Below are 13,034 nucleotides of genomic sequence, written 5' to 3' on the forward strand. Positions count from 1 at the left end.
CTTTACCATTGTCCTTTTTTTTTAGTTGTAGTAGAGTGTGTTTGTCTTCATGTTTGTAGTGGTGAGAACCATCTGCTTGTGAGTTTAAATGCCGACCTGTCACTTAATAGGGCATAGGTTTGCATGGCACTTGCATGGAGTAATTTATTAATTCCTAAAATTATATTTAATATGCAAACATGTAAATATTGACATTTTACAAATATGTAGTAGTCTAAGCTGGAACTCATCTTATTATATGCATTGGGTTAATTGACTGACTCGTGAATTTCAAAATAAAATCACCAGTAATATTAGAATAAACACTTTGCAGTTGTTCAAAAACTCCTAGGTAGTAAAATTAATGATTATTGATTTAAAAGATTAATTGCATTTGCTTAAATTCTCCATCCATCGCATCTGTGTTTGACGTGTTTACCAAATCCAAAACGGTGACCATTCGAGCATTACAAATGACCACTCCCCCACAACAGAGCAGCACATTCCTGTCCTCCCCCATCCCGCAGCAACCTGGAGGAGAGAGCGCGCAACTACACCCCTGCCCCTGCCTCCTCCTCACAGCGTTGGTCGCCAGCCATCCCCTCTCCTCCTGTACCATAACAGATGGTGGGAACAACATTGCATGCACCGGGTACCACAACAATAGACCGCAGCATCCAGTCCAGACAACACTGGCCTTGCACCATCATGCTCCTAGTGCAGGACTGCGCGAGGCTTTGAGTGCCGTCGTGATTCATTTCACGCGGTACCACCACCACCACCACGGCCACGGAGGAACCTTCTTGCGACTGTTTGGGCTCTCCATCGAGCGGGGAAGATGGCCGCTATGAAAATATTAACAGGCACAGGGCTCTTCTTGGCGCTCTGTGCGCTGGGGCTGCTCGCTATGGCGATTTGCACCGATTATTGGTACGAGACCGACGCGAGGAGACATCGGGAGAGGTGTAAAAACTATGCCAACAAGCGAAACGACCCGGGGTACATATACATTTCAAACCATAACCTCCCTCTCCAGATGCCTCCAAAGAGCCTGGAGAGGAAAGGTAACGGCCCAGATGCTGGTGCTCTCATCAGGGCGAAGCGGCACTTTCTGGCCGCGGCATCTGCCATGGAGTCTCATTGCAGTCGGCAGTTTAACTCCACCATCTCCGGGCTTTGGAGGAAGTGTCACCGTGAGGGCTTCGACCTGGAGACCGAGGACCTTATTTACAAAGGTAAACGAGAGCAGTCTGACGCCTGGCTTTTCTTGTGTGCAATAGGCCGTGATGCTCGGCGATGAGCTCACACCTAGCCTGATATAAACACAGGGTTGCACTGAGGCCGACTCTCTCCTCTTACATTAACTTCTGATTTTTACGTTTCCCGGTTCCCGGTTAAAACTAGATAGGCTACAGGATGTATTTTCGAAGCGAAGACTATGTCTCTTGTCTTTATTTGTTAATGTCGCTGTCCATGGTGCTGAGTGAACCCCCTCTTTAGTCCCTGTCTGAGATAATGGCCGGTCCCAGTAGCTCCTCTGTTTTCTCTTTTTATTTTCAAAGTAAGATAGGAAACAACATCTGTGTGGAGGTTAATGTCACAATAACGTGATTTCATAGTGCAAACGAATTACTGATATATTTGGTTTGAAATTTGGGCCACAGCAGAGAAAACACAATGTACATTGAACAGAATGAACAGCAATGAGAAGCCATATTTCAGGCCTCAAGCATTGATGCTAAACCTGGTCAAGACCAAGGTCCTGATACTGGGCAGATACACAAAGAGAACCACCCTGTGAGGAAAACCTGTGCTACAAGTTGTTGTTGTTGTGATCACAGCTGTCAAACCAGAAGTAGATGTGCCTTCATACATCATAAACCTCAAAACAGCCCCAATGGCACTTTATTGAAAGTTATCTTCCAAGCATTGTGTCTAAAGAATTATCAACTACACCATGTTGTTTCAAAATCCATCTGTGCCTGAGCTCGAACCATTTTATCTACCTAGAAATAATGAATAATGGCACTGTTTTTGTTAAGTTTAATTATTGAAATCTGCAAATCTACAATTAATGTAGCATTAAAAAAACATTTTTATAGAATTATTAATACAAGATTTGGAAGAAAAATCATCTATATTAACTCTTTCAGCTCTGCTTTTCAAAAGTCATTATATAGCGACAACAGTGTACAGTTTATGTGTGTAAAATCAACACAGTTATGTTTTTGTTTTATTGTCTTTACCTCTAAGTCCTATAAGGGTAGACTTTATGGCAATACATCTGCAACACACATTTTATGAAGCTTGTTTTCTTACTGTTTTTGTTGACTTTTTCTCAGAAAGGTGTTAATTAAGTCCTGTAGTCTAAAATATACATTTGACTGTCTTTTACACATAGTGTCAGCAAACATATAAAACATGTATTACAAGCATTTGTTATAGTGCTTTTGAATTGTACATGCAGAAATGATAAATCATCTTCTCACCTTCTACTTTATATGTTGATAAATACTCAGAAATGATTGTGGTCACATGACTACAATGACTTTAACTGCTACTGAAAGTGCTTGCTACTACTAGCTCCTGTACCTCTGGGTTATTTAACATACTGTGAGCTCCAAATTGCCAGAATAGAGGTATAGATTATAATGTGGCTTAAATTCAAGTATAATGGAATATATTTGCTATTAAATTTAGTAGCCACGGAAGTAAATACTGCATGTAACCTAGTGTAAGTGAAGACATGATATTAATCACTTTACTTAGCCTTGTATGATTCCAAAAGTCATGTCTATTAATTTATTGCTAAAGATTTTTAGGGCCAATACTGGCGTTGATATCTTAGCTAGACACATTATTACTGTTTTCACAGATGACATATAATGGTCGCTTGGTTTAAAGAGCCAGCTTTATATAAGGACTAACACATGTACAAATGAAAGACAAAGTGGGGAAAAAGGCTAAATACAGCTTTCCTTTTTGTCCCAACTTTCCTCTGTCACTTGCCATGTTCACTTCATAGAAGTTACATTTGCATTTTTCACGAGCTGGTGCACATCAAAGTGGCATTTAAAACACACATAAAAGGACCTAATTGAACAGATAATATTTCTGAAAAATCTAGTTTCAGAGCTGTAATGGTGCATGCCCACAGATAGCAAGTCAAGCAGCTTAATTGTCATTAAAGCAGGGGGACCAAGTTTAATACATTACAGGTCAGATGTCAACAGTCAGGCAGATTTTTGTTGGATTCCTACCTTTAAATGACAGTATTTCAGTGCACTTACAGGCAAACAATAAATACATAAAACAGTTATTCAAAAATCATTTTCTCAAGTACTGCTAATTGTGAACTTTATGCACAGATAAAAACGTCAGACATCGGAAAAATAATCATTTCTGTGTAAAACAAATTCTGCTCGTGTGGACATACCATCAGTGTGCACACTGATATAGTGTTAAATTAACCCTTAGAGTTTTGAACACATGCTCCAGATCTATACAGCAAATGTTCACACATTACTTTATATATATACCCATGTGGATCTACCATAGGTGTGCAGGGCATTTAAAATTTTGCCAGGTAGCCAACATTTTGTCAGTTATAGTAATTAAAAAACACAATTTCTTGTGAATTACAAAAGTTGAAACTTTCCTTAAAGTGAAATGTGAAGTTTAGCTCCTCTCTGCTTGTTTTGCATTCAAAGCAACTTGGTACTTGAAGCTGAATCCCTAATATTAGTCCTTAATCGTATTAGTCCTGATGTCATGTTAAGAGTAAATGCGTGATTTCCATTTCACACATAACTTTCATGTGTAGTACAAGTTTTAGATGCCACAAATACCTAAACAAGGTAGCTAGCTGCAATGTAGTATCACATGTTGGCTTTTCTATACGTACCACATCAGTCCGCCTGGATATTAGGTATTTGGACTGAAATACTACCCTGATATATCAACCTCTTTCTTTAATAGTAGATATGGGTGCCTCCACAAAGAAACATTCAGATCAAAGACTAGAAGATCACAAACCTGATTTTCAAAAGAAAAGAGTCTGAACATGTAACAGTTGACAAAAGCTTTGAAAAAAGTTATGGGAATGTAGTAGAATTACATTATTAAACTAATGAACCCCCATTAGAAAAACAAAGAAATCTGTCATGGTTCTAGCCTGTTTTTGATATTGTAACACTATTTCTATCAGCACAGGCGGAGCACTCTACTGGACTCTATGGGTAATAGCAATCTCCAATCACAAACACGTATTCAGCCACTGAAATGATCATTGCTAGCTAACTGGGACATCGCTACCGATACACGAGTGTCACAGTATATATAGAAGCGTAATCCCTGCCTTCACATTTGACAACCTCTTCAGCTGACGATGCGGCCGGGGCCATTGGCAGAGGGCTCAGGTTGTGCTAATTAAAAAGGGTTACAATATCTTGACCTTCATTCTGTCTCACACAGACTGCCCTTTACTGGACTCTATGCATACAGTAGGTGAAGCTCAATGACTGTAAAGCCCATCCATGACACGTCGACAGCCCTAGTGACATGACTGGTCCTAGGCAAATTGCCACGGCGGGGCCCAACCCACCCAGATAAGCAGGGCCTTAAACTGGGTGAGAACATGGCCTAACCCTAGCGGGGATCAAATCATACAATAGACACCCTACCCATCTCCTCCACCATGTCTTCCACGTTTATGGGAGAAAACTGGTGTACATATTCGGTGGTCATCAGGGTGGTCCCACCAATTTGCCTTTTCACCAGTCCTGAGTCAATACCACGACCACAGACCCTGAAAAGGTGTCCAGCATGTGCAAGAGATAAAACCGGATGAACAGGGCATAGACTAAGCTGCCACACATACTGTATATCCTAGACACGCCCCACTTAACAAGGCCGTTGACACCTCCACGCTGCATGCGGAGTGTGCACAGACCATAATGGGAGGGTCTTCTCCTGCCTGCTTATAGATGGAGCTCACAAAGCCACCTAGCCTGGTGTTTCTTGGACAGGGCTTTACCGTCCACACCATCTCTACAGCACATGAACAGCTAATCAGTGAACTGGATGGGGTCCATGCCAATGCACATACTGGACATAGAAGATGGGATTTTGCCTCCCTGATCCCTGCATGGAGTGGAGAACAAAATGTATCCAGATATATTGTTCTTGACCTGAATGAGCTCCTTATGTTCTTGGGAACAAAGGAGGGGTTCAGTTTCAGAGTTGCACCACTGCAGTTACCACAAAGCATCATGCAACTGGGGTGAACCAACAGGGTACAAAGCTCACTCACTCAGTCCAAGCTCACTCAACAGGTCCACTTCCGCTTTCCAAACCTAGTCCAAATCTGTTCCACCACCTCTGGGTGTAACCTCCATTAGTCTGTCAGGGACCCGTCCCTTGACAGGAGGTGGGCACCCCTGTTCTCCAGACCCGGGATGTGGAGAGCTTTCAGAGAGATAGGTGCTCTGAGGACCATAACCATCCACCCTGCCTGTTGATGTAGGTCACTGTGGTACAGTTGTCAGTCCTCAGTAACACATGCTTCCCCTGAACTATGCAGTCATTTGGATTGGCCGGGGCAGAGTGAGCCCAACACGCTCTGTTGCTAATGTCATTACCTTTGGAATATCATGGCATTCTGAAACTGGTGGTGGATTCCCAAACAGCACTGACCTCTGGACACCGATGAAAGGCTTTCATTGTTCTCTAGCAGCAGTCACAGCTAGGGCTGCCAGAGGTGGAAGTAATGGTACAGTGGCCCTGGGACCTCCTCCTCCATCCGGTAGTAGACATGTGGGTCTGCCGCAAGCTTCTTGAAGCTGTGACTCTGTCCTTGGAAAAAAGAAAACTGAAGAAGAAAGGATGCAGAGTCAGTGAGGATGCTTCTATATGTACTGTGACATGCATTTTTCAATAGCGATGTCCCGATTGGCCCACTACGCACATTTAAATTTCAGTGGGCGAATACGTGTATGTTCTTGGAGAGATCTATTACCCACACAGTCCAGTAGATGGTGAAGCCTGTGTGAGGTAAAATCATGTTCTTCCCTTAAATGCAAACTACTTCAGTGATTAAGTGAGGCAAATTGAAATATAAAGTTGGTGTATGCGTTTAGAAGTAGACTGGACTACATGCTTGTTGTGCACCAAGTCTTCAAATTCTGAATATACTGGACTGTGAATTCTTATTTTACATGGAGTTTATTGCACCAACAATCAAGTCAATATGAAGAGATTGACTTTAAATAGTAGAAATTAAATTTCTTTATATAGCCTTCAGTAGAATAATCCATAATCCACATTGTTTCCTAATCTCCTGTTAATAACAATGTGGGAGTGGTTGGGAACACAACGTTAATGAGGCCTTCTCAGTAAATTAAAACTTGGTGAGGGTGTAAAATAAATATCAAGCTTTTCTACTGTGTGTGTATTATTTCATAATCCCACAAGTGGGTCAGTGGTTCAGAATGAGATTTTTACTGAATTGTCTTCCTTGTTACCTCTCTCTACTTGAAGGTATTTGTGCTCCAGTTTAAATTGTCTCCATCTCATTTTTCAGGAATAATTCAAAGATGTACCCCAGTCAAGTATCACTACTCTTCGTCCATCCTACCACGAAATTTACCCATCAACATCACAAAGACCATACGACAGGATGAGTGGCATGCACTCCGTAAGTCTGAAAGTGTCGGTCTTTATAGAGTTGGTTGGACTTGTTGGTTTAGTCGCTGGTTATATGCTCTTTGCATCGTTTGTGTTTATCTACATTTATTTTTCTGCTTTCAGTTTTTACTGTATTCAATTAACAGACTATTTGAGCAATAAAAAGAGAAAACAATAAACAGGAAAGACTGAGAAAATCCATGATCTAGCATCTTATAATGGTCCGTGTTCATTCAAGTCTTCTTGTTCAGTAACTTTAAAATGTTATCCTCTAGACAAGCTGTCTTTGCATTCAGGGGTTTTAGTTGACTCAATTTGATATACTGTATATGAAAATTTGGCATGCCTGAAGGGCCTCATAGGTCACATTATTTGTAAACATATACCAAAGGGCATTCAAAGATATTTTGGTATCTTTGATAAAAATAAATGATAAATAAATTTGCTCGTTTTTACCATTTCAAAGACATTTATGAAATAGTCTCTTTAGCCTTACTAGTGAAATAAATTAATGCCATTATCTTCCTGTGCTGTCATTCCCTTAAATCCTCTATGAATCTCATAAGTCTTTCATCTACAGTTGCAGCAGCCAGGTCATTAACTTAAAGCAGCACAAGAGTGCATTTTATCATATATGTTAGCATCTTGCACTGGTTGCCTGTTCATTTCTGAATTGGTTTAAAGATTATACTCCCCCTAATTCCTGAAAATATCACTGATTTTATGAGCCCTTCTCTCCCATGTCTAGACTTATGACCACAGGTTATCAGGTCATCTCTGTTAGTGAGTCATTGGCTTTAGACTGGCTGATCAGAGGACATTTGGTTGGACAGATCAGAGTCTTCTATTATATCGCTTCTTAAAACACTTGGATTAGCTTGTATTTCTTACTTGATATCTTTGTTTAAAGAGAAAAAAGTGAAAGAGTTGTTTGACCATGGATTACATTAGCAGTGATTGAAGTTTTTCTACTATTTTTGTGTTGTTCTGAATCTGCTATGATATGTTCTCTTTTGAACATGCTATACCAAAACATTATCTAAGCTGTTATTCTAGATATTGCTGATTACTGTTGTGAATTAATTGTCATCAATTACAATTTTATCCTCTATTTTAGTTTGTTGGGGTAAAGCTTAAATGTATCTCCAGATAAGCATACATTTCAGCGTACATTGAGAATAATGTTTCTAATAAAAAAAAGGAATGAAAATTTACTTGGGTTTAATTACAGGTTTTGTTTCAAAGATGTACTATGTCCTTTCCTGTTTTCACTTAACAGTTCCAGAAAACTTCCAAGGAAATAGAGAATTATGAACCCATTAAATAAAGTGTTAGCCTCATTGGTTTTCAGTTACTTCTTTGGCATTCAAATTAAAAGAAGTATAAGACAGGGGCACCTGAAGTCTTTTATGGCTTAAATCAAGTTGATTGATTGGGTTGTTGGATCACATGTTTTCAGATTAACAAGACAATTAAGGTGATACAAATTACCTGGTTGGTGAAAAACATCTGTGTCACACTGCAAGATTATTTCCTATATTCACTGGCAAAGAAAAGGAAGGCAATGTTTTAATATCAGTTTTTAAGCATACTGTGACACTAAATTTGTCAATTACATTAAGCTTTCAGAGTATTTACCAGTTTAAACAATAGTCTTCAGTGTCACTGTTCAGGATCTTTATGTTACAGTTTACTTGGTGACGTTTTCACCTCTGCTTGCAGATCTAAGAAGGATGACGGCTGGCTTTGTGGGCATGGCCGTCTCCATCATTCTTTTTGGCTGGATCATCGGAGTGCTGGGATGCTGCCAGCAGCATGACCTCATGCAATATGTAGCTGGGCTACTCTTTCTCATGGGAGGTACTGTGAGAGCATGTATGGCCACATCCACACAAACATGCAGACAAAATTGCATTTTATTCAATTTCTGCATTTCTTTGTGGCAGCTGAAAGCATCTTTGGGTTAACATGAGTTAGTAGATGAATGTCCTGCAGGAACACAATCCCTGCCCTGCAGTAAGATGCACAGTCAACTGGCCCCATTTTAAATCACTGCTTGTCTCTTCTGTTCACACAGGAACATGCTGCATCATCTCCTTGTGCACATGTGTGGCAGGAATCAACTTTGAGTTATCCCGCTACCCCCGCTACATGTACGGCCTACCTGAGGACATTAGCCATGGCTATGGCTGGTCCATGTTTTGTGCCTGGGGGGGGCTAGGTCTCACATTGCTGGCTGGCTTTCTCTGCACCTTGGCCCCCTCCCTGAGCACACCCGCTCGCACAACGACCCACAAGCCGAGGCAGGAGAATGGAACCGTGTGACAGAGGCGTCGTGAAGGACCGACCCACCGAACGCACAAACCACACCCTTCCAACCGTGATGTTTAACTCTGAAACAGTTTTTGTCTGATCACCATCCCACACCACCCTCGACATCGCCATACCCCTTTAGTGTTCAGTGTGCCTGAGAAGGAGCAAAGTAACGACAAACTTCACACACCTAATCTCGAAAATCCCTGAGGGACCTCTAGGAACACCAAGAGTAACACCTACAGTAACGTATGGCTGGGGCATGGCTCTCATAGCACAAATAAGACCATTTTTTTGGTTCAGATGTTCGACATGCTGACTTTATGGCGATCTTAAGGTGACTGTTTTCTCTAAAGAGAATTTGTCTTATAATGGTGCTCTCTTGAATACATAAAGCCACATACACTCCCACACAGCACACACACGCACGCCAGCACATGCTTTCCACACACGCTCAATTACTCCAGATGAATCATGGGAGAAATCCTCCGAAAGGATCAAACACACAAACATCAGGTCAGAGCATCCTGTCAGCATTCCTCTTTCAGTCGAGTGATGTGTGCTGTGTTATAGTTCGTAATGAAAAAACAAAAAAATATTCTGGCGTTGACTGCCCATTGCTTATCTTTAGTGTAGCACACTAACTGATATCAAACATGAGCCCGGGGGGCAATGTCTGCAGCCTTTGCAGAGCACAAAATGCATCTAGCAGAGTGGTCAGTACTATAAATTACACAGAAGTAAATCTGCATTGACAAGCAAACCGTTTGCTTCTGTAAAGATTCTATATGTACAAATGCATCTCTATGTAGATCCAGATCATTGTTTGTGTATAGTAGATTTTGAATAAGAATGTTTGTTTTCTGTTTGTTTAGAGGTAATGATGGCTGACAGCATGGAGAGGATAAAAAGTTACTGGGTGGTGGTAGGAGCATGAATCCATTGTTGGATTCAGCAACATAAAGGTATTTTGTGGCACCAAACTGACAGCTCCGACCTGGTTGTTTGCTGATAGCTGAATCATAACCTGATGAGCAAAAACAAGGAACCAAACTGGAGGAAGTATATGATTGCTCCATTGTTTACCCTTAATGTTTGTCAGCCTTTTTGTGTAATACTCTGAATACAAGCAATTTTAGAAGAAAAAAAAGCTACTTCAGTGATCCCACTAAAAATGAAAGCACAAGCTGTGTTCCAAATCCTCATCTGCATTAAGTACAGTAACATTGTAACATCAATCATTGGTGGAGGGCCTAAGTGTCACCATGTCACCAGTCTAAAATCTGGGTCAGTAACAGCTGAAACAATGAAACAGGCAGAATATGGAATGTAATTTATGTGATAGATATCATTGTCCCACAATGCAATGCACAATGGAAATGGACGAGCTGTTCACTCTGTTTTTAAAAAATATGGATGTTGGTGCAGTGGCATCTTGGATAACAAAACAAAAAAGTAAAAACATAAAGTAAAAATGAAGTAATAATTCCATTAAACATTTTTGATTTCAGAGTTTAAGATTGACATTGGCATTCCAAATTCACATTTGATTATGTTTGATTAATGTGTAGAACACATCTTGTATTATTTCTTCACCAGTAAAATACTTACAAACTTAAAAAATGGTACACTGTATATTTATATAGTATGCGATAAGAACATGGGAATTATTACATTTTTCTTTGTACTTTTAAAAAGTCGGAAAAAGCACAAATAGTAATTTAGAAAAAGCTGTATTCCAAATACACACTGGATTCTCATTTTGTGTTTTAATAGTGGTGTGTCCACTCATGGAGAAGTACACTTAAAATCACAAGGACCCATACTAAAATGGCTTGATTTTTAAGTCTTGTGTTAATGGAAAGTATTGTCTAACAATTATAAAAGCTGATACATTTTTTTTTCTTTAAGTGGACAACAGCTGCATTTTCAAAAGCAACAAAAATAAATACATTTAAATTGGAATTGACATTTCAAATCAGCAGTTGGAGTGATGGTTAGTACACACCTTGAGCAGCTGTTGTGTACTAACTTACAATATAAAACACCTCATTGTATGTAGTATGGGACAGGGCCATGAGAAAGGTTTTGAAAACAGGGTGTTAATAGGTAGGACTAGTTTGTTTAAAAGAGGAAGAAATTCTCTTGGTGACACTTGAGGATGATAATAACTCATAGCAGCCGGTTTTCTGTTACACAAATACATTTTTTTTCTCCCTCAGTCATTAGATCCAATTTATTTTGAATTTTTCAAGCTCAATACAAATTCATGATACGAGAATATTACAGCCATGTGTGATGAAGTTTTTATAAATGTTGATTGCTGGAGATGAGTCATGAGATATTCTATCATCTATGTCAATTAACTTTCTTAGAAAAAAAGGTGTTATAATGTGTATTGACAACACTGTGTGTGATGTTCAGTCCTTTCACCATCACAATTAACCTCCTCATGAGGCTACCACTTTTCAGAAGTCGAGGAAATTAACTGAGGCATGATTGAAAACTGTATCTTCAGTGTCTTGTTGAATCTTTGCACTTTGCTGGGTCTCAAAAAGGTCTGTGAACCTGACATCTGAGCAGGTGGAGTTATACATTATATGTTTGCAAGGCAACACATGGGAGCAAAAGATGATCAGAGCATGTGATAAGCACCCTGTTGTGTCTTTTACAAAGAGTTTGGGTTCATACCATGTTGTGTGCTTAGGGTCAATTGGTTTAGGCTCTTATTGTGAAAATATTTATGCCAGAAACCAGGACATACCATAAATATTCATATCTATGGTTGTCAGTGTATTCTCTGATGTCCCACAACTCGCAGAATGCAATGCTATTTGGTGTTTTGGTTTTATTGTTTTAAGTTCACACCCAAACTCATACGCAGTAATGTAAGTATTACTGTAAGCAGTAAACTGTAATGTATAAGTACATGGTGCAAGTATATTGTGTTGTTAGGACTGAAGCACAATTGCACACAACTCATACAAGTTTTTTGTGTATAATAGGTGGGAAAATCTGGCTTTTCCAATACTAATGTGCCACCACTGCACATGTGCAGTACTTTGACAAAAGGTATTACAAGCAGAAATTTTAAAGCACATATTTATACCCCCATAACTCAAATAGTAAATTTCAAGAACACTCACACATAACAATGTCTGTATTTTAAAACTAAGATTTTGTCATTGATTGGATTGAGTTAAGTACAGAACAACAGTAGCGCACAGTAGCAAAATTTACAAAACATTAGGAATATTGTACTAGAGAACGAATGAGGTCAGCACAGTGTAACAAATGTATTTGAAATTGTTGTAAAATCCCTCTCAAGTGGCAATTTCCTGTGTTTCATGAGGAACTTAGAAATGTACTCTGTGCAATGAGAGATGCCCTGTGAAAATGCCACAGTTTAGAGTGGCACTTGTTTCAGTAGCACAGCTATTATTTTCTACAAGTCATTTATACTGGTTCAATCCACTGCAGATGTTATGTGGGGACTAAAAAGACATTACAGTCTTGCATGAGCTCATTACAGTTAGTTTATTTCAATATATTAAAATGTGTCCATTTTTAATTAATTTATTTTACTGAAATAAAATATGTAATAACTAATGCATTGGGACTTTCACTGTTTGTATATGTGCCTGACTTTCTGCAATTTTTCTCTCCAAAGTCGCACAGAGTCATCTGTGAATCGTCCTTCCTTTTTTAAAGCACTTTTATCTTGAAAAATGTAGGTGTGACAGCGATGTGTATTGTCTGATTGTATCTGTGGGCACGAGGTATGAAGTTAAAACTAAAAACAGATTAACTAACATTCAACAACTAAGAGATGAATGTCCACAAGAGGTGAGACACAATTATAACGGCAGTGACAGCATCCTCCTCCAAATAAGCATGGAGGCAAGACTTGGCCTTTTGTCACTTAGGACATGGTGCCATCTAGAGGGAGGACTTGATGGTTTGTGTCTTTTCCTTTTTAAGGCTAAGGTGATGAAATTTCTGTAACAGGCCTATAATTTAAAAGTAAATAAGAAACTAGAAATATAAAAGTGTTTTTT

General features: G+C 39.4%; 1 protein-coding gene across 1 annotated transcript; it reads left to right on the forward strand.

Moving 5' to 3' along the window:
• Positions 1–521: 521 nt before the first annotated feature.
• Positions 522–12,605, forward strand: tmem276b (transmembrane protein 276b). Its single transcript, XM_038702291.1, has 4 exons — positions 522–1,214; positions 6,560–6,673; positions 8,386–8,523; positions 8,741–12,605. Exons 1-4 carry the CDS (start codon positions 818–820, stop codon positions 8,986–8,988), a joined length of 897 nt encoding a protein of 298 aa, XP_038558219.1. The 5' UTR covers positions 522–817; the 3' UTR covers positions 8,989–12,605.
• The last annotated feature ends 429 nt before the right edge of the window (positions 12,606–13,034 follow it).

The sequence above is a fragment of the Micropterus salmoides genome, unplaced genomic scaffold (assembly GCF_014851395.1).
Source record: "Micropterus salmoides isolate LMB-PRFRI ecotype aquatic unplaced genomic scaffold, ASM1485139v1 Ms_hic_scaffold_6, whole genome shotgun sequence".
NCBI lineage: Eukaryota > Metazoa > Chordata > Actinopteri > Centrarchiformes > Centrarchidae > Micropterus > Micropterus salmoides.